The sequence below is a fragment of the Typopeltis vanoorti genome, chromosome 24, assembly GCF_054136105.1.
Source record: "Typopeltis vanoorti isolate ZY-2024b chromosome 24, IOZ_Tvanoo_1.0, whole genome shotgun sequence".
In the NCBI taxonomy this organism is placed as follows: domain Eukaryota; kingdom Metazoa; phylum Arthropoda; class Arachnida; order Uropygi; family Thelyphonidae; genus Typopeltis; species Typopeltis vanoorti.
Genome location: NC_143572.1, coordinates 8,619,808 through 8,646,360, shown reverse-complemented (window position 1 = coordinate 8,646,360; position 26,553 = coordinate 8,619,808). Strand labels below are relative to the sequence as shown.

The following is a 26,553-nucleotide window of genomic DNA, read 5'->3' as shown; positions in this document are numbered from 1 at the left end:
ATCTGCCAAACTCTGCAATCCACATTTCTTCAACCTCTCATATTAAACAGTAGTGGCTGTAGTATAGAACCCTGAGGTACTTCACTAGTTACCCTCATTATTCTAGATTTCACCCCATTATATACTACTCTCTGGTGTCTACAGACAGACTGCCAAACACCTTTGCAAAATCCAGCAGTACTATTGTACAGCCATTTCCTTTATCCAAATCGGTTGTCACTCTATTATAAAAAGTTAGTTAATTATTAATGCATGACCACCCCTTCACAAAACCATGTTGCTTCTCATAGAGTATCATATTCTTATCCACCCATTCTTTAATTATCTTTTTATCAGCACTTCTGAGATACTGAACGGTCTGTTTGCTATTGAAATCATAGAACCTCCCTTATGCAAGGGAATTATTTTTCTCTCTTTCCACTCCCTTAGAACTCTACCAGAGCTGAGACTTAAATTAAAGAGCCTAGTCAGAGGCATTGCTGCAAAATGTGAACTGATATCCCATCTAATCCCACAGTTGTATTTACATTGAGATTCTGCAATATCCTAAGAACCTCCAATTTATCCACCTCTGTTCCCACATAACTCTGTCACTTGTGTCACAGCATTAACCTCACTTAAATGATATACCCTTGCAAAGTGGTCAGTCAGTAATTCAACTATTTTATCTGCTTCTGTCACCTTGTAATGGTCAGCCCTCCTTAAGGTTATTCTTCCATAGTAATTCTTCCCTCTTACTTGTCACATAGTGAAAGAACTCTGGGATTTTCTTTGGCCTGCTCAGCTCGTTTCTCTTGTAATCTGATTCTGCCATCCTTACCATACTGGTCACCTTTCTTGTGTAACCCTTGTTAAGTTCATGAGTTTGCTGGTCATCTTTCTTCTTATATGCTCCCACACAGCATTTTCTTTTTCTGAATTTCATGCTTAATGATATTACTCACCCATCTGACTCCTACCTGATTAACCCTCTTTACCTTCGGTATGCAATTTAATATAGCTTCCTCTGGCTATATTAAACTATCTCCTATTCCTTAACTATCTCCTATGCACTACTAACATCCTTCCCCCTGTAGGGTTTTTATGTCATGACACAGCTTTGAGCTTCCTACTAGGCTTTTCATAGTCACCTGCTTTGTAGGTTTCACATATAACCCTTCTTGACAGAATATTCTTACTTTTTACATTCTCCTAAGTCAAGAACACATGGGTCACTTTCCCTAATCAGAGGCAATGTGGCCACCTTAGTTATGGATAACTCTTCTGATCATATGACCAGGCCCCATACCCTTGCATCTCAATACCTCTCCATCACATGCTGCCTCAAGTAATTATCTTTCAGTAGATGTATAAATTCTGTTTCCATCCTGCCATATCTATATATCTTCATAGTTGAAGTCCTCTCATAATAATCACTTGACCTGCATGTGTACTAATTTGCCGATGCATGTCTTCCAGATCATCCCTGGAACCTCCTGGAGGAGGGGGTGGGGATTCCAGGGATATCCTCCTGTCTATCTCCTGTTCTTTTTGGCTGCCATTCATCCACTGTCATCCGCATCCTATCTTCCCTGTGGATAGAGAAGATAGGCTGCTTCTGCTGTTAGCTAAGTCTCACTAATGCATATAACTTTTGACTAGGTTGCACTAACCAATGCCCCAAACTCCTCCCTCTTGGTCCTAATACTTCTGGCATTAGTATACAGAAACTGCAGCACCCCTTTAGGCCCTCAATCACCTTTACTTCCTGAATTGACTATCCTATTAGATATTTTTGCTTGAGAGACAACTAGATTCTGCACTTTTTGGTGCTTCTTGTACTCGCTCGTCTCATGGATGCCTTCACACATTCACCTGCATCCACCCTAACTACTTAAATTTTCCTGAATTCATGCTTCAGTATGCTCAGTGAACAAAACTCTCTAGACATGTAACATCACATGTAACATGTGAGATGAAGAAATGAATTGGATGAAAGCGAGATGGAATTGTCGGAGGAGACTGGAATGGACTAGGGACTTTAAAAAGCTGCATGGCGGCCATGAAGACGGAATGTGTAACCAAGAAAGAGAGAGGATTGTGAATTTCGCGATACTGTTTGATCTGGCAAGATACTTTCAGGTGCAAACTTTGTTTGCTCACACTTGGATAAAGGATTAAACTAAATTTATTATAGTCTAACCAAGTTAAAAATAAACTTTCAACATCTTTCTCTAAATCCAGAGTAATTTAGCCAAACGGTGTGCCACCTTTTTATTATAGATGGCATTATAGATGACCTTGCTAATGCTTCTGCCTAGTATCTCCACTTGGGCCTGGCTCCCACTGAAGAGACCTCGATAAGGTCGAAACTAGTCTGGGTAGTGGCCCTTCCCTTAATGCATAACATTATACATATCCGCAAGGAGATGTGTTTTGCATTATGGGAGATACTGAGATAGGAGTGATGTTAGCTTGCTCCACCTTTGCAACGAGTTGCCCGGTGTTGTACAATCTTACCCCGGTCCTGAAGATACTTTCAGGTGCAAACTTCGTTTGCTCACACTTGGATAAAGGATTAAACTAAATTTATTATTATCCTCATGGAATTGATTATTACCATTCATCTTATGTTGTCTCCTTAATGCCTTCTTTCTCTGTTGCATGCTTAATGCTGATCCTTGGAACATTTAAACATTACTTCTACTAGATAGTTTTTGAAAAGCACCTAAGTAGCATCGAATGGTTTCAATTCCATGCTATAGCTGCAAGCTGCCTCTTGAGTTTCTTAATCACCAGCCTTGTAGTTCCACATATACCCTTTCCTCACAGAATTTCTCACATGGCTGGCTTTTAAATTTAAATGTTTATTCAAAGTGCTGCAACCTTACTCCATCTACTGCTGTATATAGACCTTTCTCTTATCTTTCTAGTTCTGTCTCTAGCCAATATTCATCATCTCATGCCAAACCTTTGTAGATCATCCCTCCATCTTGTTGCTTAGTGACCTTTCCTTCTCTTGATATCCACTAAGTGCGTGCTTAATTTTGTCCACCTTTCATCTGGCAGTTTATTAATATGACCAGTCTATTTCTATTCACATGCTTTACAACAGTTCATAATATCTTCTGCTCCAGTTGTCTCTCTATTTCTAGCATTTCTTATTTAATTCCTTTTTGTTATGTGGAGTAGTCTTCTCTCTATTAGCCTAATTTAAATCATAATGATGGCCTTTTTATTCCAGAGTTTGGGAAATTGTTATCCACTGTTATATTAAATATTTTTTTTAATGTATAAATATATATACAACATATCAAATAGTTTTTTTTTTTTAATCTTAGCCACTACTTGAATGTGCATTTAGGATTCTATTGTAATGCATACATTTTACCATTGTTTTGTATTCAAATTTCTATTATTATTTTTCACCTCATACATGATGTTTTATGATAAGTGAAATGATATTTATCTTCACAATCTTAATTGTTTAAGCAGTGTATTTCATAACTAAGAAACTTCTTAAAAATGTCTTATTATGAGTGAAAACAATTTTTGCCCATGATTTTAATAGATTTATATATTAGCAATGAAAAATTTATATATTGCCAATGAAATATTTATTTACACTGCTTGGAAAGAAGTCATTGGTTAGGTTAGTGTGAGGAACTAACAGTTATGGTGCCCACCTTAATAAGATGGACTTCCTTTCACTATGAAGACCTCAGCAATTCTATGGGGCATACTTTCCACAGGTGTACAATAGCAATCAGTGGGGATTTTGGACATTTCTTCTTGTTGGCATATAATGAAATCCTGGATTGTGAGACAAACATCCCTTGACCTCACACAATGCTCCAGTTCATCACATAGATGTTTAGTAGGTTGAGATCAGGGCTCTGTAGAGGCCAGTCAAGTGTAGTTATGTTCATGTCTATGAACCATGCAGTTGTTACAGCCGCCGCCTTATGACACAGTGTATTGTCTTGCTGAAAGAGACAATGGTTAGTTCTGTAGAAATGCCACGAAGTAGGGCATTGAATTGTCCAGACTGTTCAGATACCTCTTGGAGTTCGGCATTGGTGGCACCATTAACAGAGGTCCGAGGACAAAGCAGGAAAAACAGGACCATACCATAATACCGCCACTACCTTTGAATTTCATAGTTGGGTCAGTGGTGCACCCAGAGTGGGGACCAAGGGACCCTGGCCCCCTCCAAAGAAAAAAAAAAAAAAAACTAGAAAATTTCCAAATATCTTTTCCTAATTAAAATTCTTTTTTTAAAAATTTATGTTGTGTCGTGTCTTCTATTTCTATACTACTTATGAATTACTGATCATTGCAGATGCTCAGTCATAGGTCGTATGCAATGCGTAGTGTGTATTCTCAGATCGTCTACTCAACTCCCCCCCCCCCCTCCCAAGATTAAATCCTGAGTGTGCTACTAGTTGGGGTTATTCATTCTGGTAAGAGACATTCACTAAGCATCTGCCACACCCATCCATCTGCTCAGTAGAGGGAGTAGCATGACTTATTGTTCCCTAACACAGATTTCCAAACTTTCACATCCCACTGTACATTCTCTTTGCATCAGTGAAGACAATGTTGCATGTTGGTTCAGGTAATGTGGAGCTTGCAAATTTTTGTTCCAGTTGATGCCCAGAACTCTACATTCAACATGTCAGCTGATGAATGGTGGTTTTTACATAGGTGCTCTGAAGGATACTATGTTCATTGAGTGTGGTGAGTCATCCTTTGTATATAGCACTTGCAGTTGACTCTCTGTACTTCCATCTCAGTATGGTATCACCGATTGTTGACCTGGGATGGCCCAATTTGTCAGCAATTTGCCGAACAGATAGTCCTTCAACATGGCATCTTATCACAACACCTCTTTCAAACTCAGTCAGTTCCTTTTTCATAGCTATTTCACCGAGACACAGTTACACTGACATGGGAGCATCATATTCCTCCAATTTATACTGGCTACAAATATGTGACTCGTTTCATGGCACAATACACTTTGCCCATGGGGGGGGGGATGTCTGTTGATTTCTTTCCAAGCAATATATATTAGCATTAGATTGTGTATATTTTTCATTTTCTTGAAGTTTTTTTTGATGCAGTTTGCTAAATAACAATTATGTGTTATCCTCTCATATCAACTAAAAGACAAATTTTTTATGCATAGGAAGGAATATTTTGAGAACTTCCAGTTTTCCTTTCAACAATGCATAAAAAACTAAGTCAGAGATATGAAGTGCACAATAGCAAATGTTAATGTAAAAGGTATGCTTCCATTTTTTAAAATATTTATATATTATTTTTTCAATATTTTTTAAACACCAGATCTCTGTGATCTAGACCCATTTTATGAGAGTTAGCTTAGCTGTCCAAAAGTTTATTATACCACACCTAAATTAAGTAACTATATTGAATAAATTTAAGATACTGAACTGCTATCTCTGACAGTGCATTATGCTTGTCCAACACTCTTCATCATCAAATTGCTGATATGTACTCACAAGGAGTGTACAGGATTCTAGTATTACTGCAAAATAAGGTTACGTTATCTGTTGGATCAGATCTTATATTTATTATTATTATTATTCAGGCCTCCATGGAGTCAAAAGACTCATCATGGGAGGTCTTTGCTAAGAAACACAGTCTATCAAGACTCATCGAGCGGAGGATCCCCCCCCCCCCTAAGAAACACAGTCTATCATACCACTCCTTAAACTCATTGACCGTTCTCACTCTCACCACTCCATCAGGCAATGCATTTCATGGTTCAACCACCCTCCATGCAAAGAAAACACTCCTGACCCTCTTGCTCACAGTTTCCTTTCGTAACTTCCAGGGATGGCCTCTTGTCATCACTCCTTCCCGCTGTTCAACCAAGCGAAAGAACTCCCCAGTGTCAACCCTGTAACCACCTCTCAACAGTTTAAAAGTTTCAATCATATCACCTCTCCTTCTTCTATCCACCAAACTCTGCAGTCCACATTCCCTCAGCTGATCCTCATAACTATCATTGTACAGTCCATCTTTGTTATTTGCCTTTGTACCCTTTCCACAGTTAATTTATCCCCTTCAAATCCTGGGGACCAAATCTGAGAACAATAGTCCAAGTGAGGTCTGATGAGGGTCTTATACAACGGAATGATAACCGTTTTATCTCTGCAGGTCAGCGTCCTTCTCATTATTGTAGCAATCCTCTGTGTTACCTTCACCACCTTTGCAATATGTCCCCTAAATTTCAGGTTTTTATCAATCACCAACCCCAGATCTCTTGTCTCCCCCCTACCTCCTCCAGTATAACTCCTCCCATAGAGTATGTAGTGTCCCATCGATGTTTCCCAAACCTCAAGACCTTACATTTTGCTGCATTAAACTGACACCCCCATTCATTTGCCCATCTATCTAGCTTATTCAAATCCTCTTGCAGTGCTGCCGCATCTGCACTATTACTAATAATCCTTCCCAGCTTCTCATCATCTGCAAACAACTCAATATCCCCTTGCAATCCACTGACAATGTCATTGATATAAAGGTTGAACAATATAGGTTCCCAGTACTGAGCCCTGTGGGACCCCACTTGTAACCCTCTGCTTCCTTGAAACTGCCTCACCATACACAACTCTCTGATACCTATCAGACAGCCAATCCTGAATCCAGTTGACCAATCTAACATCCAGACCCATGTGCTGCAACTTAAATATCAGCTTATCATGTGGCACTCTGTCAAATGCCTTCGCTAAGTCTAAGAAAATGGCAGTATATGCCTTTCTCTCATCTAATGCTCTTGTAATTTTATCATAAAAGGCTAGCATATTGCTAAAACAAGAGTGCCCCTTCACAAATCCATGTTGACTCTCACAGATAACATTACCCTCATCTGCCCAATACTGTATACGGTCCTTCACTACTTTCTCCAAGATTTTCCTAACTACTGATGACATACAAACTGGGCTAAAATTAGACACTTCCAGTCTGCTACCGCTCTTATGCAATGGCACAATCTTTTCTTCCATTCCATGGGCATTCCTGCAGCCAGATTTTTATTGAAAAACCAGGACAAAGGCACTGTCAGTTCCCTAGCACATTCTCTCAAAACTCGTGGTGAAATACCATCCAATCTCACAGCTTTACTGACATCCAGAGTACTCAGTATTTGAAACACACTCTCCTCCTGTACCTCTAAACCTCAAACCTGCCCAATCCCTCTAGCATTAAAACTGACTCCTCCAGGATGAAATACTCCAATAAAGTGTTCATTGAACAATTCCACTATGTCCTCTGCATCAGTCACACTATTCCCATTTTTATTCCACAATATCATTCTTCCACAGTCATTTCTCCTCCTACTGGCCACATATCTAAAACAAATTCCCTAGGATTTTCTTTGGATCTTAGGACCAATCTCCTCTCATATTCCAGTTTCGTCTTCCTTACCATACTACTCGCTCTTCTGGCCTGTGTCTTATATTCTTCATGCATCTTCTCTTCACCTGTCTCCTTATATCTCTTCTGTAGCCTCTTTTTCGCTTGTAATTCCTGTTTAATATTGTTTGTCATCCATTTTACTCCAAATTGTGTCCTCTTGTTTACTCATGGTATGCAGCTTACCATTGCTGCTAACAAATATTCTTTCATAATTTCTCATGCACTATTGATATCCCGACCTTCCAATTCATCCCTCCATGAAACTTCCCAAAGTTGACGTCTTAGACTATTATAATCACCTGCCTTATAATTCTACATACGTTCCCATCTCTTTGATACTCCTGCATGTCTATTCATTTTCCAAGTCAAAACCATATGGTCACTCTCTCCAACTGGTGGGAGAGATGTCATCTCAGTTATCAACTCTTCTGATGCTATAACCAAATCCAAAACTCTTGAACCTCTTGTTCCCTCTATTACATGTTGCCTAAGACATTTGTCCCTCAAGAATTCTAGAAATGACATTCCCTTATTGCTACATGCATCTTCCTCTCCCCAATTTATACTACTGTAGTTAAAATCTCCCATAACAATCATTCTTCTTGCACTTGCCAAACTCAACTGTCTAAACATTTTGTGGTCCCCACCCTCTGTGCTCCTGGGTCTGTAGCAACACCCCACTAAATATCCTTTCTTGCCCACCTCTACCTCACACCATATGCTTTCAAAATCATTAGTGATACTCCCAAAGTATCCGCTCTTAGAGGACATAGGTCGTCACTCATCATAAGCAGTACTCCACCACCACGCTTTCCTTCCTATCCTGCCGAACAATGCTGTACCCACCGACTTCTATTCCTGTTATTATACCCTCTTCTGTCAACCACGTCTCAGTGATCCCAATAATTTTTGGCCAGGCTGATGCTATCTGCGCCACCAATTCCTCTCCCTTATTCCGGATATTCCTGGCATTAGTAGTATAAAGCATATAAATACCGTTTCTATACCCAGCATTATCCCCTCTAGACTCCACTGGGCTCAGTGTTAGCTGATGTCTTCTCCCTTCTCCCAGGTACCCATTCCCACATGAGGCCACCACTGCTACCATCCTCCCTGGGGCACACGGACTTGTTCAGAACAGCAATCTCGCCAGATGCCTATGTCCTTCCTCATTCAAATGTAAGTGGTCTTTCACATACAGATCATCTCTGTCCTCAAACGCACTCCAAGTATCCACATATTCTAGTCCTCTCTTGTCACACATTCTAGCTATTATGTCATTCAATATTACTGCTCTTCTGCTCAGCTCATTATTATCATACCTAGGCAACACACACACACTATCTTTCCTCTCTGGGTCTTCTTTCATACCAGTTCAAGCAAGAATCTCATATCTCTCGCTGCCTTATTTACACCACTACTCAAGTCATTTGTTCCACCATCACAATCATCTCATCCACCCTTTCACCTCTCTTAACTGCCAAAGCCACACTTTCTATCATTCCTCCTGGCAAACACTCCTCATACATCCTATCTTGAACACCACGGATCATTGAGTCCCCATACATCAGTGGTATTGAACCTTTTTTACTACGCCAGCTACTTTTCTATAAAAAAGTTATTTGGCGATCTACTCTCTTATATATAATTTATTTGACGATCCCAACCTGATATCTGATTACGCACAAATAAACAACTAAAAAAAAATACACAACTAAAAACTTTGTGTATTTAAAAATTTATTTATCACTTTTAATTATTTTAATACAATAAATATTTTAAAACAACAACAAAAAAAAAAAAAATATATATATATATATATTGGAATAAAGTATTTATTTCTCTATTTTGGAAAACCAAAGTTAGAAAAAACAACAGATTGATTACAAACTCACAAGTTACAGGAAATGCTGGTTGATTAAAAAAAAAAAAAAGTTAATGTGAAATTTGGCATTATTTGGACCTCGCAATATTTTCATAGTCAAGTTGATATGAAGAAGTGGCCAATCGCAGACAATCATCCAAATGATCATTTGTAATTTGGTTTCTTAATTGATTTTTTATGACAGTCATTTGAAAAAGCGGATTCTGACAAGTATGTCGATCCGAAACACAACAGAATTTTTAGCGCGATATCAGTTAATATTGGGAATTTTTCATGTGCATACTTCCAGATGACTTCATTGTTTATTGATTTTAAATGTAAACTATTCTGAATGACATTCATTTCAGTTCATCATTTCAGTACAATCATTTCAGTTTTATTAAAATCTGTAAATCTTGAATTTATTTCTTCCTCAACTAATTCTATTTCATGAATAAATTCTTTTAAATCATAGCAAAGCATTTCTTGATTTTGTTCAAAAAATTTTAATAAATATGGGAGATGTCTAAATTCGCAGTCATTTATATTTTTCTTTAATAAAAGTAAGTACTGTTGGAAAGTTTTTATTGAACTTAATATGTCAATTAAATTTTTATCTGCACCTTGTAACTCTAAATTTAAATTGCTTAATTTCGTACAGAAATCTGCTAAAAATAATAAGTGTAGCAACCATCTTTTATCAATCAAAAAATTTGAAACCTTGTCTGTGGCCTAGAAGTAGTCTCGAATCGAGAAGCTCCTTTCTGGAAGCGGGCAACTCCTCTCTCCAGCAACGTGGATCCAGGCAGTCTCTCTGACGGCGACTCTGGACCGGGAGTAATTTAAATAACTGCCGTTGCAGGGCTTTTTCTGAAACAGAATTTACAATTTTAAATGTAATATCCAAAACATCTTCTGTGTTTAATCTTTTACCACACAGTATTTGTTGGTAAATAATACAGTGGTACGTTAAAAAATCTGGATATTTTTCATCGTTTTTACATAATGAAATGAAGCCTGATTTATTACCTATCATTGTGGGATACCAGTAGTAATAGACACAAGTTTAAAAAGCGGAAGTTTGTGTTGTTTCACAAATTCATCAAATGCCTAAAAAACGTCTTCTCCCCTAGTCCTTCCTTATAATGGTATAATTTTCAAAAGTTCTTCTTTACTTGAATAATCTTGAAATACCATGCGAATAAATACCATTAACTGAACAATATCAGTGAAGTCATTTGATTCATCAAATTGTAATGAAAACACAAAACACTGGTGAATGTCTGACATTAACTTGGCCTGGAAACTTTTCTCCGCCAACTGGATCTCTTTCTTTCGGCAATTTGAAACCTTGTCTGTGGCCTAGAAGTAGTCTCGAATCGAGAAGCTCCTTTCTGGAAGCGGGCAACTCCTCTCTCCAGCAACGTGGATCCAGGTAGTTTCTCTGACGGCGACTCTGGACCGGGAGGCCTCCTCTCTGACATCAATTCTGGAAACGGGACTCCTTCTGCTTGCTTCAGTCCCTTTTTATTAGGCCTCCTCTGAGACCTCGCATGAAGTTTGGCAACCCCCAAAGAATCGGTATGAGTCTTTCATCTTAAATTTCAAGTTCGGCACCCTTTTGTTCTCCTCCGCTTTCTTTTGATTGTAAGTTGCTGGCCATTGGAAAGTTGTTTGAACTCTTTCTGACTGACTTCGGAGATGTTTACACTTAGAGCCTGCAAGCCTTTCTCATACATACAAGTTTCAATAACAATCTTTCTAATGCTGCCATGTACAGCTCCGGAAAAAAACATTGCCTTTGTTTTTAACACTCTAACATCATTGTCAGCCATTATCAATCCACTGCTGGATGAAGGCTTTCCAAGATTAATCCAACACTCTCTGTCCATGGCTCTCCTTTTCCATGTCATTCCTCAAATCTGATGATAATATCAATCCACCATGATTTAGGTCGGTGTCACAGTCATTTTTTCTCTCGTGGAATCCAGTTCAGTACTTCTTTTGTCCATCGCTGATCTTGTCTTCGGGCAATATGCCCAGTCCATTGCCACTTCAGATGTTTCACTCTTCCTATGATGTCAGAGACTTTGGTTTGATTTCTTATCCATGTATTCCTTTTGTGATACCAAGCATACTTCTTTCCATACTAAATTGTGTTGTTCTTAATTTTTGAATTTCCTTTGCATTCAGTGTCCATGTTTCACAGCCATATGTCAGTATAGGAAGAATACACTGGTTAAAAACCTTTCTCTTCAGGCATAATGGTAGTTGGCTTGTGAATATTGAATGCAATTTTCCAAATACTTTCCACCCAAGCATCGCACGCCTTTTCATTTCATCCATGATATTTTGTTCCATTGATATTATCTATTGTCCTAAGTATATGTAATGATCTACTTTAAAAACATCTAATAATACAAACTATACCGAGACAAAGTTTATTTTTTTACAATATTCACATGGGACTTAACCTAAGTAAAAAACCGATGTAATGTACTTTGGAATATTTAATATTTAAGCTACAATCGAGTTTTTACGCTTTGCTTATAATCGTATTCACTCGGTTCGCTGTTTGACTTCCACTGATCCAAATTAATTAATTTACCCAGAGTTATAAAAAAAATTACTGATTTGACAGTTTTAACAAAAAATAAATAAACAATAGCAATACACTTAAAGCAAATTAAAAGAATACAAAATAATGATAAATACAATATTATGTTTTCAGTTTTAATTAAATTTGTAAGTAAGGAGGAATACACAAGAGATTGACCAAAAATCGTTCCGCAATCGACCGTTTGAACACCCCTGCCATACATTATACCTCTTAACATTCTGTCTCTCCTGTTGTTTCCATTTTCTCCTCTTCTAGCACTCCCATGCCTCTCTCTCATTCCGTGTCTTCTACTGTTTCCATTCTCTCCTCTTCTAGCATTCCCATACTTCTCTCTCATTCCGTGTCTCCTACTGTTTGCATTCTCTCCTCTTCTAGCACTCCCATGCCTCTCTCTCTCATTCCGTGTCTCCTACTGTTTCCATTCTCTCCTCTTCTAGCACTTCCATACTTTTCTCTCATTCCATATCTAATAATTTCCATTCTCTTCTCTTCTAGCACTCCCATACTTCTCTCTCATTCTGTGTCTCCTACTGTTTCCATTCTCTCCTCTTCTAGCATTCCCATACCTCTCTCTCATTCCCTCTTCTACTGTTTCCATTCTCTCCTCTTCTAGCACTCCCATACCTCTCTCTCATTCCCTCTCTCCAAGATCACTTTTTGTTCTGTGAAGGACCGTGTAAGCCAGCTATTTCTCTCCTGACTTTACCTTCAGCCACTTCTTTCATATGTTCATTCATATTTTGACCATCATCACTCACTCCTTCTACTACATTCTCTATAATACTCACACTATCCTACATACATCTTTGATATTAGTTACTTCATTCTTCTGCTTTCAACACTACACCCATTTTTTGTACGCACTCATGAAACATTTCCAATACCCTCTCTCTCCACTCTCACTTTCATATCATACACCAGGGGTGTTCAACCCATCGATTGCGGAGTGATATTTGGTCGATCTCTTGTGTATTCCTCCTTACTTACAAATTTAATTAAAACTGAAAACATATTTTATTTATCATTATTTTGTATTATTTTTAATTTGCTTTAAGTGTATTGCTATTGTTTATTTATTTTTCATTAAAATTGTCAAATCAGTAATTTTCTTATAAGTCCAGGTAAATGAATTAATTTGGATCAGTGGAAGTCAAACAGCAAGCCGAGTGAATACGATTATGAGCAAAGCGTAAAAACTCGATTGTAGCTTAAATATTAAATATTCCAAAGCACATTACATCGATTTTTTACTTAGGTTAAGTCCCATTTGAATATTGTAAAAAAATAAACTTTGTTTGTCTCGGTATAGTTTGTATTAGATGTTTTTGTAAATAACTCTTTTGAAGCTAACTGTATATATTGCTTTAATAAGAATATGTTAGAGTGTTAAAAACAAAGGCAATATTTATTTTGCCGAAGCTGTACATGGCGACACTAGAAAGATTGATATTGAAACTTGTATGTATGAGAAAGGCTTGCAGGCTTTAAGTGTAAACATCTCCGAAGTCAGTCAGAAAGAGTTCAAACAACTTTCCGATGGCCAGCAACTTACAATCAAAAGAAAGCTGAGGAGAACAAAAGGTGTGCCGAACTTGAAACTTAAGATGAAAGACTCATACCGATTCTTTGGGGATTGCCAAACTTCATGCGAGGTCTCAGAGGAGGCCTAATAAAAAGGGACTGAAGCAAGCAGAATGGGACCTGGTTGCAGAATTGCTGTCAGAGAGGAGGCCTCCCGGTCCACCGTCACCATCAGAAAGACTGCCTGGATCCACGTTGCTTGAGAGAGGAGTTTCTCGCTTCCAGAAAGGAGCTTCTCGGTTTGAGACGTCGCTAGAGAGAGACTACTTCTAGGCCACAGACAAGGTTTCAAATTGCCGAAAGGAAGAGTTCTAGTTGGCGGAGAAAAGTTTCCAGGCCAGGTTAATGTCAGACATTCACCAGTGTGTTGCGTTTTCATTACAATTTGATGAATCAAATGACTTCACTGATATTGCTTAGTTAATGGTATTTATTCACATGGTATTTCAAGATTATTCAAGTAAAGAAGAACTTTTGAAAATTATACCATTATTGGGAAGGACTAGGGGAGAAGACATTTTTTCGGCATTTGATGAATTTGTGAAACAACAAACTTCCGCTTTTTAAATTTGTGTCTATTACTACTGATGGTGCTCCTGCAATGATAGGTAATAAATCAGGCTTCATTTCATTATGTAAAAACGATGACAAATATCCACATTTTTTAACGTACCACTGTATTATTCACCAACAAGTACTGTGTGAAACAGTACTTGTTGGTGAATAATAACAGGTTATTATTCACCTGTGTTATTATTAAATAACTGGTGTTGCAGGAAAAGCCCTGCAACACCGGTTATTTAAATTACAGGCAGATGATGATAGGGAACTTCTGTTGTACAACGGTGTTTGCTGGCTCAGCAGAAGTCAATTTTTAGAAAGATTTCTTGTATTAATTAATGATATAAAAATTTTTCTTGATAAAAAAAGGAGATATTTATCCATAATTGAGTGATAAAAGATGGTTGCTACACTTATCATTTTTAGTAGATTTCTGTACCAAATTAAGCAATTTAAATTTAGAGTTACACAGTAGAGATAAAAATTTAATTAACATGTTAAGTTCAATAAAAACTTTCCAACAATACTTACTTTTATTAAAGAAAAATATAAATGCCCATGAATTTAGACATCTCCCATATTTATTAAAATTTTTTGAACAAAATCAAGAAATGCTTCACTATGATTTAAAAGAATTTATTTGTGAAATAGAATTAGTTGAGGAAGAAATAAATTCAAGATTTAAAGATTTTAATAAAACTGAAATGATTGTATCTTTTATCAATAATCCATTTCAAGAAAACTTGAACATCACAGAAATTTCAAATAAAATTAGTGAGCTGTTTGATATAACCAAGCTGAAGTAGAACTTGAGATAATAAACATTCAGAATAGTTTACATTTAAAATCAGTAAAAATGAAGTCATTTGGAAGTATGCACATGAAAAATTCCCAATATTAACTGATATTATGCAAAAAATTCTGTCGTGTTTCGAATCGACATACTTGTCAGAATCCGCTTTTTGAAATATTACCAATCAAAAAAAATCAATTAAGAAACCTACAAATGATCATTTGGATGAGTGTCTGTGATTGGCCACTTCTTCATATCAACTGGACTATGAAAATATTGTGAGGTCCAAATAATGCCAAATTTCACATTAACTTCTTTTTTTTTTTTTAATCAACCAGCATTTCCTGTAACTTGTAAGTTTGTAATCAATGTGTTTTTTTTTCTGACTTTGGTTTTCCAAAATAGAGAAATAAATATTTTATTGCCATATTTTTTTTTTTTTTTGTTGTATTAAAATAATTAAAAGTTATAAATAAATTACTAATTATATGAAGAGCCAAAGGCTTCATATAATTAGTAATATAATTAATTTTATTCATATAATTAATTCCTGGGAGCTAAGTTCACATTATGGGTAAATACCAAGAATAGTGATCGGAGCTTTCCCCACCCTTGCTATGAGTTGCCTCAGTTTGCACTACGAAATGGGTCAGGTGCTGCACTATCCAGGTATTTGCTTATGCTTGGAATCGCCAAACTTTATATAGTATCTATATTCGGCTAAGAAACAATATGGGATGTAATATCCCTTAACTTAAATAAGTGATAAATAAATTTTTAAATACACAAAGTTTTTAGTTGTGTGTTTATTTTTAGTTGTTTATTTGTGCATAATCAGATATCAGGTTGGGGGAACGTGATCTATATAAGAGAGTAGATCGCTAAATAACTTTTTATAGAAAAGTAGCTCGCGTAGTAAAAAAGGTTGAACACCACTGTCATACGCCATTCACTCATGGCAATGAGTACATTGAACACACTTTTTACATTACATTAAACATTTTATATTTTGGTCTTCTAAGACATTTCTAAATGCATCAGTCTACATAAAGCTTGGTCTTCCTTTGTATCTTTTTCCTGACAATCCTGGCATTAAACACCTTTTTCGTGTTACCTTTCTTTCCCATTCTGTTTATATGACCATATCACCATAGATTAGCCCTGCTCATACATTCCTGAATGCTAACAATGTCACGTTCCTTCCTAATACAGTGAACTCTGTGTAATCCAAATAGCTTTGGAAATGGCATCTTTGGATATGGAGTTTCTTCATAACAGAGGCCCTGTAGAATGACTATTGCTGGCAATACATGAGTGTGTGTGTATGTGTGTGTATACTCAAGTGGTATTATTTTGTGTTGGATATGTAAATTTCATGATCACAGTACTAATGCATCATGAATCTCATAAAAAAAAAAAAAGTCACTTCATGAATTTGATAAAAAAAATATTAATTTATAATGCATGCATATTGAAATGATTGACAAAAATAAAATTTAGATACTGAGTGGGGGAGGGGGGGCTGAAAAGTTCTTATAAACATCTCAATTCCTTTATGGTGATTATCACAACTTTTCAGCACATCCTCATATGTGAAGTGTACTTTTGTTTTGGAATATGAAATATTAGTTTCTTAAAATTAATACAGAACATTACATCAAACAAATGTGGACATACAAAGGAAACTCGGGTGCAAAAAACATATAAATTCCATCTTCTTGTATTTGGTGAAATAACAGCAAACTAAAGTTTGACTGTTAACACATGTATAGAAAAATAAGAATTCATTAAAATCCAATATATTTCATTTAGTGTTACGTGGACTTTGTTGTGGAGGAAAGAGAAAGAAGATCCATTAACTACATTCACAAGACATGAGTCACATAGTATATGCATTCTTATTTTATTGGTAGTCTTTAATTATTATTGGTAGTATTTTACTTACTTTAAATTGTACATTTGAGTGTGTTTGTTTGTTTCCAAATTTTAATAAACAATATTGTTTAAAAACATTTTACATGATACTGATACATATGGAAAAAAAGGACAGTCAAGGCCTCCTTATTTGCTGAGTTTGACATGAGAGATATTGTGTGTGTGTGTGTGTGTGTGTGTGTGTGTGTGTGTGTGTGTGTGTGTGTGTGTGTGTTCATTGTACTCATCGCCATGAGTGAATGGTGTATGATATGAGAGTGGAGAGAGGGTATTGGAAATGTTTCATGAGTGCATACGAAAAATGTGTGTCATTGAAAGCAGAAGAATGAAGTAACTAATATCAAAGATGTATGTAGGATAGTGTGAGTATTATAGAGAATGTAGTGGAAGGAGTGAGATAGTGGTCAAAATATGAATGAGCATATGAAAGAAGTGGCTGTAGGTAAAGTCAGGAGAGAAATAGCTGGCTGACAGTCCTTCACAGAACAGAAAGTGATCTTGAGCAATTTGGAAAATGATTGACATGTGGAACAGCAGGAGGAAGAAATAACGAAAGAGAAAGTGAATGGGAAAAGTATGAAGGAGCAAGAAACTGGGAGTAAGAAGAAAGTATTGTATGAAAATTCAGTGATAAAAGGTTTACTTAATGAGAACATGAGAAAATAACGTTTCCCAGGTATAAAGATCAAGGATAGTAGTGACGTTGTTAGTTTGCAAAGGGGAGAAGTTGAAAGAGTTGATTTGTTTTGTTGGCACAAATGATTTGAAAGGTGAGGAATACCCGATGAGGGAAGATATGAATGAGTTGCTGATAGAAGCAAATAAGAAGAGTGAGAAAGAAAGACTGAGTTTGCTGCATCAATATGACGGGACTTGAATTGAGAAGGGCCATGATTGCTGATGAGTCAGTGAGAAGATTGCACAGGAGGAATGGTCACAAATGCACGCAAATGTGTCTATTTATGAGGACTTGTAAATGCATTTCGATGATTTTGGAGTTTGATATTTAAAGCAAGAGGTTGGAAGTAATCAGGGAAACTAGAACTGGGGAGAATGGTGGTTGTGTGTGTGTGTGTGGGGGGGGGGGAATGCAGTCAAGCGCAGGTTCAGCTACTGCTGGAACAAATGAATGTGTACAAAAATTATGTGATGCTGAATGTAGTTCATTTCACAGGTTTCAAATCTGAATTGGTTGATAATGATATTACAAGGGACAACTGTAGGCCTGAGAGGATGCTGAAATGCAATACACAAATTATCTCCTAGATGAGTCTTTGACTCCATGTGGTCTTAGGATAATAATAATAATTACAAATGTCAGAAGTATTAAAATAAAGGAGTGGAGTTTTGGACATTGGTCAACTTTAGTTTGCAAAAATTATTGGCATCAGTAAGACCTGGTTGACAGTAAATGATATAGGTATAGAATGTAAGGAATATTGTATTTTATTTGCAGGGAGGAAAAAGAGAATAGGAGAAGAGGTATTGTTGATGATAACTGAAGAACTTGAAACAATAAAAGTAGAACTTAAGGAGAATTTTAGGTCTGAGGGATATGGTTCATTTGTGGCTTTGTGGTGCAAGATAGAAACTAATAAGATAAAAATATATTATTGGTTGATATTATAGATCAGGAAAGCCACATAACGATGTGGATGCCATGCATCAGCAAATTAGCAGTGAGTGCAGGCAAAGCAGTTATTATGGAGGGTTTCAACTATGGGAATGTAGATTGGAGGGAGGCAAGATGGAATTGGGATTTATACAGTTACTAAGGGCTAATTACTTGAAACAGCATGTCATGGAGGAGAACTGGAAAAGGTAAGGTTCAGTGCTGGCTATAGTAATTCTACCATGGTTATGAATGCTTCAGAAGATGTATTCATAACCATGATAGAATGTGCCTCAAATTGGAGAAAGCAACCAAGCAGTCTTTTTTTTTGGCAGGTTGCTCAAAGATGGTAATTATGACAAAATTAGGAGACAGCTTTGAGCAGTGCTTAAGAAGCTACAAGAAAAGAATGTCAGTAGTACCTGGGAAGTGGTCAGGGATTGTTTGAGAGAAGCAGTATCAGACTGTATGCTCAGTCAAGAAAATAAACAATTTGGAGATTAAGTGAATATAAAGCAAGAGTCACACACACACACACACACACACACAAACAAACAAACAAACTTTGGGGATAATTTCTCCTCACTCCTAATACCAAATTCATTTGAATGCATGCAGTCTGTTTTATATGAATCAATTTTTTTCCTCACACTTCACATATTCAAAAACTCTCAACCATTACTTCTATATTGCCTATATATTGAATCATTTGCGACCACAAGCCTTTTCTTTAATTTAGTACTGTCATATCTTGTTAATGGACTAGCCATTTTCACTGTCTCATACTTCATTCTTCCAGCAATCTTCATTCATATTAAGAAATATTTCATCAAAATGAAATATTCCTTAATTTTTCATTTCATTTGTCAGAACTAAATTAGCTGTATACAAGACAGTGTTCAAACCATTTTTTACTTATGAATCTGAGAGCTGGGTTAGAAATAAAACACTTGACCAAAGACTAGAGACTGCAGATATGAGAGTCCTGAGAAAGATTAGGGGTGTGAACAGATGGCATCATTGGCAATATCATATTAAAAAATGGGGGATGTTAGGAAAGAACTTGACATTGTTAGCATCCAGGAATGTGTTAGTAGAGCTAATCTCAGGTGGTATGGTCACTTAAACAGAATGGGAGAGGAAAGAGTAGCAAAACAAGTGGCTTTGCCGAGTTGGAAGGAAGAAGACCAGGATATAGGTGGATTGATACAGTAAAAACTGCCTTAGAGAGATAGAAATATAAAATCTGATGATGTTGGAGTCTTGACTGGTAACAGATTGATTTGGAGGAAAATTGTTGATAGGAAGTTAATAATGATGTAAGTTTTTTCATGTAGTACTATCATATCCTGTGCACCCCTTGATATTTGAGGGTATGTGTCAGGAATTTGACGGTGATATTTCATTTTTATGAGCCTGCTCAACTAAATGCTTCTTGTAATCTGATTTTGCTTTCTTTCTAATTCAGATTATTCTTGTAGAGAGGCTTATACGTTAGTTAAACATGATAACTAATAATTAAGGAATTGACAGCGTAAACTAGAAATATAAATTAAATAGACTTTAATATATACTTTCCGATATTTCGGCAAACGTCACGTTGTCATCTTCTTGGGAACTTAATACAAAGACACGTGCACACAAGTACTACATAACAGCAAATGAGAACCGAAGCTAGGAAGCTAACGTTTTCCTAAAGTCCTGATGGTGCCCCCTGGCAGGCTATATTAGTAGTTCTTGGCCTTATTAGTAGTTCTGGAAAAAGAGGAAAACAATAACCTCCCCTTCCTAGACACACTAGTCACCCGCCAACCTGATGGAACCTTGGTTTTCTCAGTTTATAGAAAACCCACCCATACAGGCAGATATATTCACCAACAATCCCCCCCCCCACAACAATATGGAGTTATTAAGACACTATTCAACAGGGCAAAAATAATCTGTTCAAATGATCAAGCCCTAACCACTGAACTAAATCACATCCATGACACTTTCTCAGCCAATGGCTACCCCCCCCCCCCCAAAAAGAATCCAAAATACTTAAACCAGTTATCCACAACCCACCTCCCCCCCCCCCCCATTCACAAAAAAGATTACTCTAAATCCATCACCATTCCCTACGTCCGAGGCACCTCGGAAAAAATCGACAAAAGCCTAAAAAAACATGACTTGACCACTTGTTACAGACCACACAGAAAATTGGCATCCCTTATCCGCTCCACTAAAGACCAACCACTTCCCCTAGACCTACCTGGTGTATACCAGGTCCCTTGCAACTGTAAATTGTCCTACTTTGGCCAAACAGGCATGACAGCAAATATCAGAATCTCAGAACACAAGGATTACATCCGATTTCATCAGTACAGCTGCTCTGGGCTTGCAGACCACGCTTCGGATACTCGCCACAGAATAAGATGGAAGAAAGCCACAGTAATACACCGCAGCAAGTTTAAATATGAAAGACTATTCGTGGAATCAGCCTCAGCCCTTAGGAACATGCCAAACCTCAACAAATTTGGATGCATGAGACTGTCCCAAATTTGGGAAATATTTATCAGAAGAACTTCAGCCCAAAGGCCAAGAACTACTAATATAGCCTGCCAGGGGGCACCATCAGGACTTTAGGAAAACGTTAGCTTCCTGGCTTCGGTTCTCATTTGCTGTTATGTGGTACTTGTGTGCACGTGTCTTTGTATTAAGTTCCCAAGAAGATGGCAACGCGACGTTTGCCGAAATATCGGAAAGTATATATTAAAGTCTATTTAATTTATATTTCTAGTGTACGCTGTCAATTCCTTAATTATTAGTTATCATAATTCAGATTAAGAGGTGTTTCACTTAGCAATAATGCCAATAATGAACCAATTTAATTCGCTCATTGACATTGTTGCTAAAGTTCTAAAGTTCAGTTATCAGAACTTGCCATTTTGATAATTGAAGAATTGGAAAATTTAAGTAAAATTGCATGTCACTCTACCAGAAGTTGGTTGACATGCAAGGATTTTGAATGTTTGATAAATGGTAGATTACATATAAGTGCTCTTTTATTCTGACTAATAGATGTTCAAGAGCCATATTTAAGACATAAAGTATGTATTTGTCAGTAGCACAGATTTTGTTTCAGTTGATGAGTGAAAAGCATTAATAATGAATAGTATAATAACCAGAATGTGTTGAAAGAAAGGCTTGGATTACATGGATACTTGGAGAGCATTTGAGCACAGAAAGGAACTGTATGCAAGAGAGAGACTGCTTGCATTTGAATGAGGAAGGACGTAGGATCTCAAGAGAATGTTGTTCTCTGAACACATCAGTTTATCCGTGTGGGGAGACTGGAATTATCAGGGTGGATGGTAGCAAGGGTGACTTCTTGTGGGACTAGTAGCTTGGGAGAAAAGGGAATACATCGTGTAATGCTCAATCCAGTGGAGTGTAGAGGGAATAATAATAGTGCAAAAAGAATAATTGTTTTCAGAGATTCATAGCAATGTAAACTGGGAAGAGGAAACTGCATGTAGTAGTAATAGGAAATAGAGTTTTTGGAATTCTTGAAGGACAAATGTCTTAAGGAACATGAGGTTCAAGAGTTTTAGATTCAGTCATAGAATCAGAAAATCTGATTATAACTGAGATGGCACCTCTTCCCCCAGTTAGGGAGGGAGGGAGAGAGAGAGAGCAACCATGTGGTTTTGACTTGGAAGATGAATAGACATGCAGGAATATCAAAGAGAAAGGAATGTATGTGGAATTATAAGGCATGCGATTATAATAGTCTTAGTATCAACTTGGGAGAGGAATTGGAAAGATGAGATATTAGTGCTTGGGAACTTGTGAAGAAATATTTATTAGCAGAAATAGCAAGTTGTATACTGCATGTGAAGAAGAGAACACAATTTGGTGTAAAGCGGATGAAAAACAGTAATTAGATGGGAACTGCAGGTAAAAAAGAGGTTATGGAAGAGATATAAGGAGAGGGGTGGAGAGCAGATACATGAAGAATATAAGATTTGGGCCAGGAGAATGACTAGTATGGTAAGGAAGGCAAAACTGGAATATGAGAAGAGAATGACCCTGAGAGCCAAAGAAAATCCTGTGGCCAGTAGGAGAAGAAATGATTGTGGAAGAATGACACTGTTGAGTAAAAATGGGAATAGAGTGACTGATGCAAAGGGCGTAGTGGGGTTGTTCAATGAACGCTTTATTGGGGTATTTCATCCTGGAGAAGCAGGTTTTAATACTAGAGGGATAGTAGAGCAGGTTCAAGGTTTAGAAGTGCAAGAAGAGTGTGTTTCATAAACTGAGTACTCTGGATGTCAATACAGCATTGGAACTGGATGGGGATTCACCAAGGGTTTTGAGAGAATGTGCTAAAGAACTGACAGCTCTGTTGACCTGGATTTTCATTGAAAGTCTGACCACAGGAAAGGTACCCAAAGGGTAAGATAGTGCCATTGCATAAGGGAGGTAGCTGACTGGAAGTGTCAAACTATGGACCAGTTTGTATTTCATCAGTAGTTAAGATTTTGGATAAATTAGTGAGGGATTGTTTACAGCATTGCACAGATGATTGTAATGTTCTCTGTGAGATTCAGCATGGATTTGTTAAGGGGTGCTCTTGTTTTAGTAATATGATTGCCTTTTCCTTTCCTTTAGTCTTACACAGTGATCAGCAATTCATTTTAGACAAATTATGGAGACTACAACTGTGTTAGGAATAATTGGAATTACAACACTTTTAAACTACATTAAAGACATCACACTGGAAAAAAGTGATTTATCAGTCAGTTTTGATGACTGCCCTTTTCACAAATGTCCCAATCAATGACACAATTCTTTTTCAACAGGTCAAATATGCTCTTTACACATGATGTTCTGGCGTTTTGTATGGCATAACACTTTCTACCTACTAAAAGAAGGCACGGGCTCACCGTTATTTTCCCCCCCCCCAATTGCTAATTTTTATGTGGAATCTTTTGAGCAATGTACTCCAGATTCCTTTACTTTAAAACCCCAAGTCACGTTGACACGATGTTTTCGCTATCAGGTCTCATGGCTGCCAGGCATTAGACACTTTCCTCAGCCACGTAAACAAACAACACAAATGCATAAAATTCACAATTGAGATTTAAAAGTTAGAACACACTTCCTTTTCTAGATACACTTGTCACACATCTTCCTTCTGGCAGTCTTTCCTTCACTGTTTACCAGAAGCCTACACATACTGGCCAATATATACAGATAAACTCCTACCACCACCACCACCACCCAGCATAAAAACTAGGTGTCATTAACACACTAAAAAAAACAGGGCTTTGAAGATCTGCTCCAGTGAACAAGCACTTAAAGATGAATTAAAAGTTATCAGCAATACCTTCATGAAAATGTCAGTTTTATTACAATAAAACTCTAACTATTTCGTATATTAAAGGAATATCAGATAAATAGAATATTACAGAAATACAACTTTAATGCTACCTTTAAACCTCCTGCAAAATTAAAGAACTTATTCAACTCCTCCTAGGATCCACTTCCTCCGCTGGCCCACCCTGGAGTATACTTTATTTTTACCTGTTATTTGAGGGAATTTAGGGATTGCTGTAATTATACAGCAATCCCTCGATTAGTGCGCCTAATGCGTTCCTTAAAACTGGCGCATTAATCGAAAATGCACTAATCGAATATAATAACCTATGGGGGGAAAAGTATAATTTGTTCCTCAAATTTCTGTTTTGAACCTTAATTTTTTAAGGAAAACCATGAAGCTGAAAGACAATAAAACATATTCAGAATATAAATTTTATTATTCTACTTCTTAACAAAGAATTGAGCTAATGTAGTTTGGCGGGCATTTTTTTTTTTTTTTTTTAATCCATATGAAAAAAATGATGGCCCTGTTGCCTCTTCTGCAAATTTTACTGCTTCTCTCTTCAGCCTCTAAGCATTGCTGCTTAAAAACTTAGATTGTACGAAAAATATTTTCCAATTGTTTCTGTGAAATCACTTTTGGCTGACTATCAGTGGTTAAATTTTCTTCATGTTCTTCGGGATCTTCCCGCTGTGCATCTAAATTTAGCGCGTTGGAATCACTCAATTCTTCGGAATGAGATTTAATTAACTCTTGGATGTTATCATTGAAGGGGAGAAAGAAATGAAGGACGTACGAATTGGTCGCCAACACGCAAAATCACGTGCTTTATAGATAAAATTTCCCAACTGTTATTCAAGCAAAATAGTTACCATTTTAAAAACTACAATGATCATAAAAGAGAAGTTGATTCCCTATTATCAGAATGGACTCTCCTTTTTGTGACATGCGCAGAAGGGTCTTGAATCTGTGGGCGTACTATAGCAGATGACATAAATTTTGGCAGTAAAAATTTGGAACATAGTATACAAAGTGTACATGGACGTAGTGTAGTATGCCATTAAAAATAACTTTGTGAAATGTTTTAAATCGATAACTAAATTATTTCATTCTGGTGAGTGATTTTTTAAAATAGCTAGCAATAAAAATGTATAGATAGAAAATTTTTTAAATCTGTAACATTTATTTTTGAGATGTATATAGGCGCACTAATCGAATTTGCGTATCGAAAAAAAATGACACACTAATCGAAAACGCACGAATCGGGGGCGCATTAATTGAGGGATTACTGTATAGGTAAAACAGGACGCACAATTCCTATCCAAAAAAAAGGAACGTAAAAGGCACATTAAATTTATTAAATATAGTAAATCCGGCCTTTCTGATCATGCTCTGAATACTCTACATATAATTGACTGGAAAGGCACCTTGTTTGCATCACACCAAAACGTGGTATGAACATAAATTTAAGGAGGCCTGTGAAATTCTTATCAGCCACCCTAATCTTAACAGTAATGATGGTCTAAAAATACCAAGAATATAGAAGGCACATATTCTACCCACATAACATTTTCATCCAAGAGTTAATTATAAATAGGACTGCAAGTAATTCAGGATCTTAACTCTAATATAAAAACCCACATGTTAACTTAGGACACCAGTTTGGCTGTAATAAAACTGTTTATATGAATTTATTCTCTGATAACATTCTCTGATGCCAGCCTGGATGGCCGAGTGGTTAGCATATCCGCGCTTCAGCCAAAAGGCTGCAGGTTGGAATCCCGCCATTGTCTGTGGAAATACCAGTGGTGGTGGTGGTCGGTGGTAGATGGCGTTGGTGTAGTTGTGGTCAGTTGGCGGATTGAGCTGTAGAGACATAGTTGTAGAGCAGGTGCCCTCCCTCGATGAGTCCTTGGACTCCCTGGAGGTGTCAAGTAATAATAATATTATAAATAGAATTTCGCTTTGATGTAGGTTTTTATTTCTCCTAGAGATCAGGCCAGTAGAATAACCGTTGATCAAATCATTCTCTCTCTTTGGGCATACTGTTTGAAATGTAATATAGCTTGTCTTTGTGTGTGTACTCCAGATGATGACCTTAATATGAAAGTCGAAATGTCAGGAAATTAAAATAATTATTTTTAACACAGTTGTAGTATTTGTAATTTGTCTAAAACGAATGATTGCCTTTTATAATAAAGTGACAAGGGTGGTTGATGAGGGAAAGGCATATTCTGCCATGTTTTTGTATTTTACAAAGGTATTTGACAGGGTACTACATGGTAATCTGATATATTTAAGTTGCAGCATGTGGGTTTAGATGTCAGGTTAGTGAACTGGATTCAGGATAGTATCAGAGAGTCGTGTATGAGGGAGCAGTATCAAGGAAGCAGAAGGTTACAAGTGGGATTCCACAGGGCTCAGTACTAGGGCTTGTGTTGTTTGACCTTTATATCAATGGCATTGTCAATAGATTGTAGGGGATATTCAGTTTGCAGATGATGTGAAACTGGGAAGGGTTATGAGTAGTAGTGCAGATGTGGTTACCCCTGCAAGAGGATTTGAATATAAATTTGACAGATGGGTAAATAAATGGTGGTATTAGTTTAATTCAGCTAAATGTAAAATCTTGAAGTTTGGGATATATCAATGGGAGACTGCATACTCTGTTGGAGGAAGTCAGGGAAGCAGAGGAATCTGTGGGTGGTGACATAGAAAAACCTGAAATTCAGGGAACATATTGCAAAGGTGGTAAAGATAACCCAGAGGATTGCTACAATTTTTGGAAGGATGCTGACCT

The 26,553-nt window shown here is 37.0% G+C and overlaps 1 protein-coding gene across 4 annotated transcripts in view; it reads left to right on the top strand.

Moving 5' to 3' along the window:
* Positions 1 to 26,553, top strand: part of Rad9 (cell cycle checkpoint control protein Rad9) — a 242,435-nt gene that overhangs the window by 13,829 nt on the left and 202,053 nt on the right. For all 4 annotated transcript variants that reach the window (XM_090413858.1, XM_090413854.1, XM_090413855.1 and 1 more), the window contains one exon: positions 5,168 to 5,265. In XM_090413858.1, coding sequence (XP_090269984.1) covers positions 5,232 to 5,265 — 34 coding nt within the window. In that variant the 5' untranslated portion in view covers positions 5,168 to 5,231. The remainder of the gene's footprint in view (positions 1 to 5,167; positions 5,266 to 26,553) is intronic.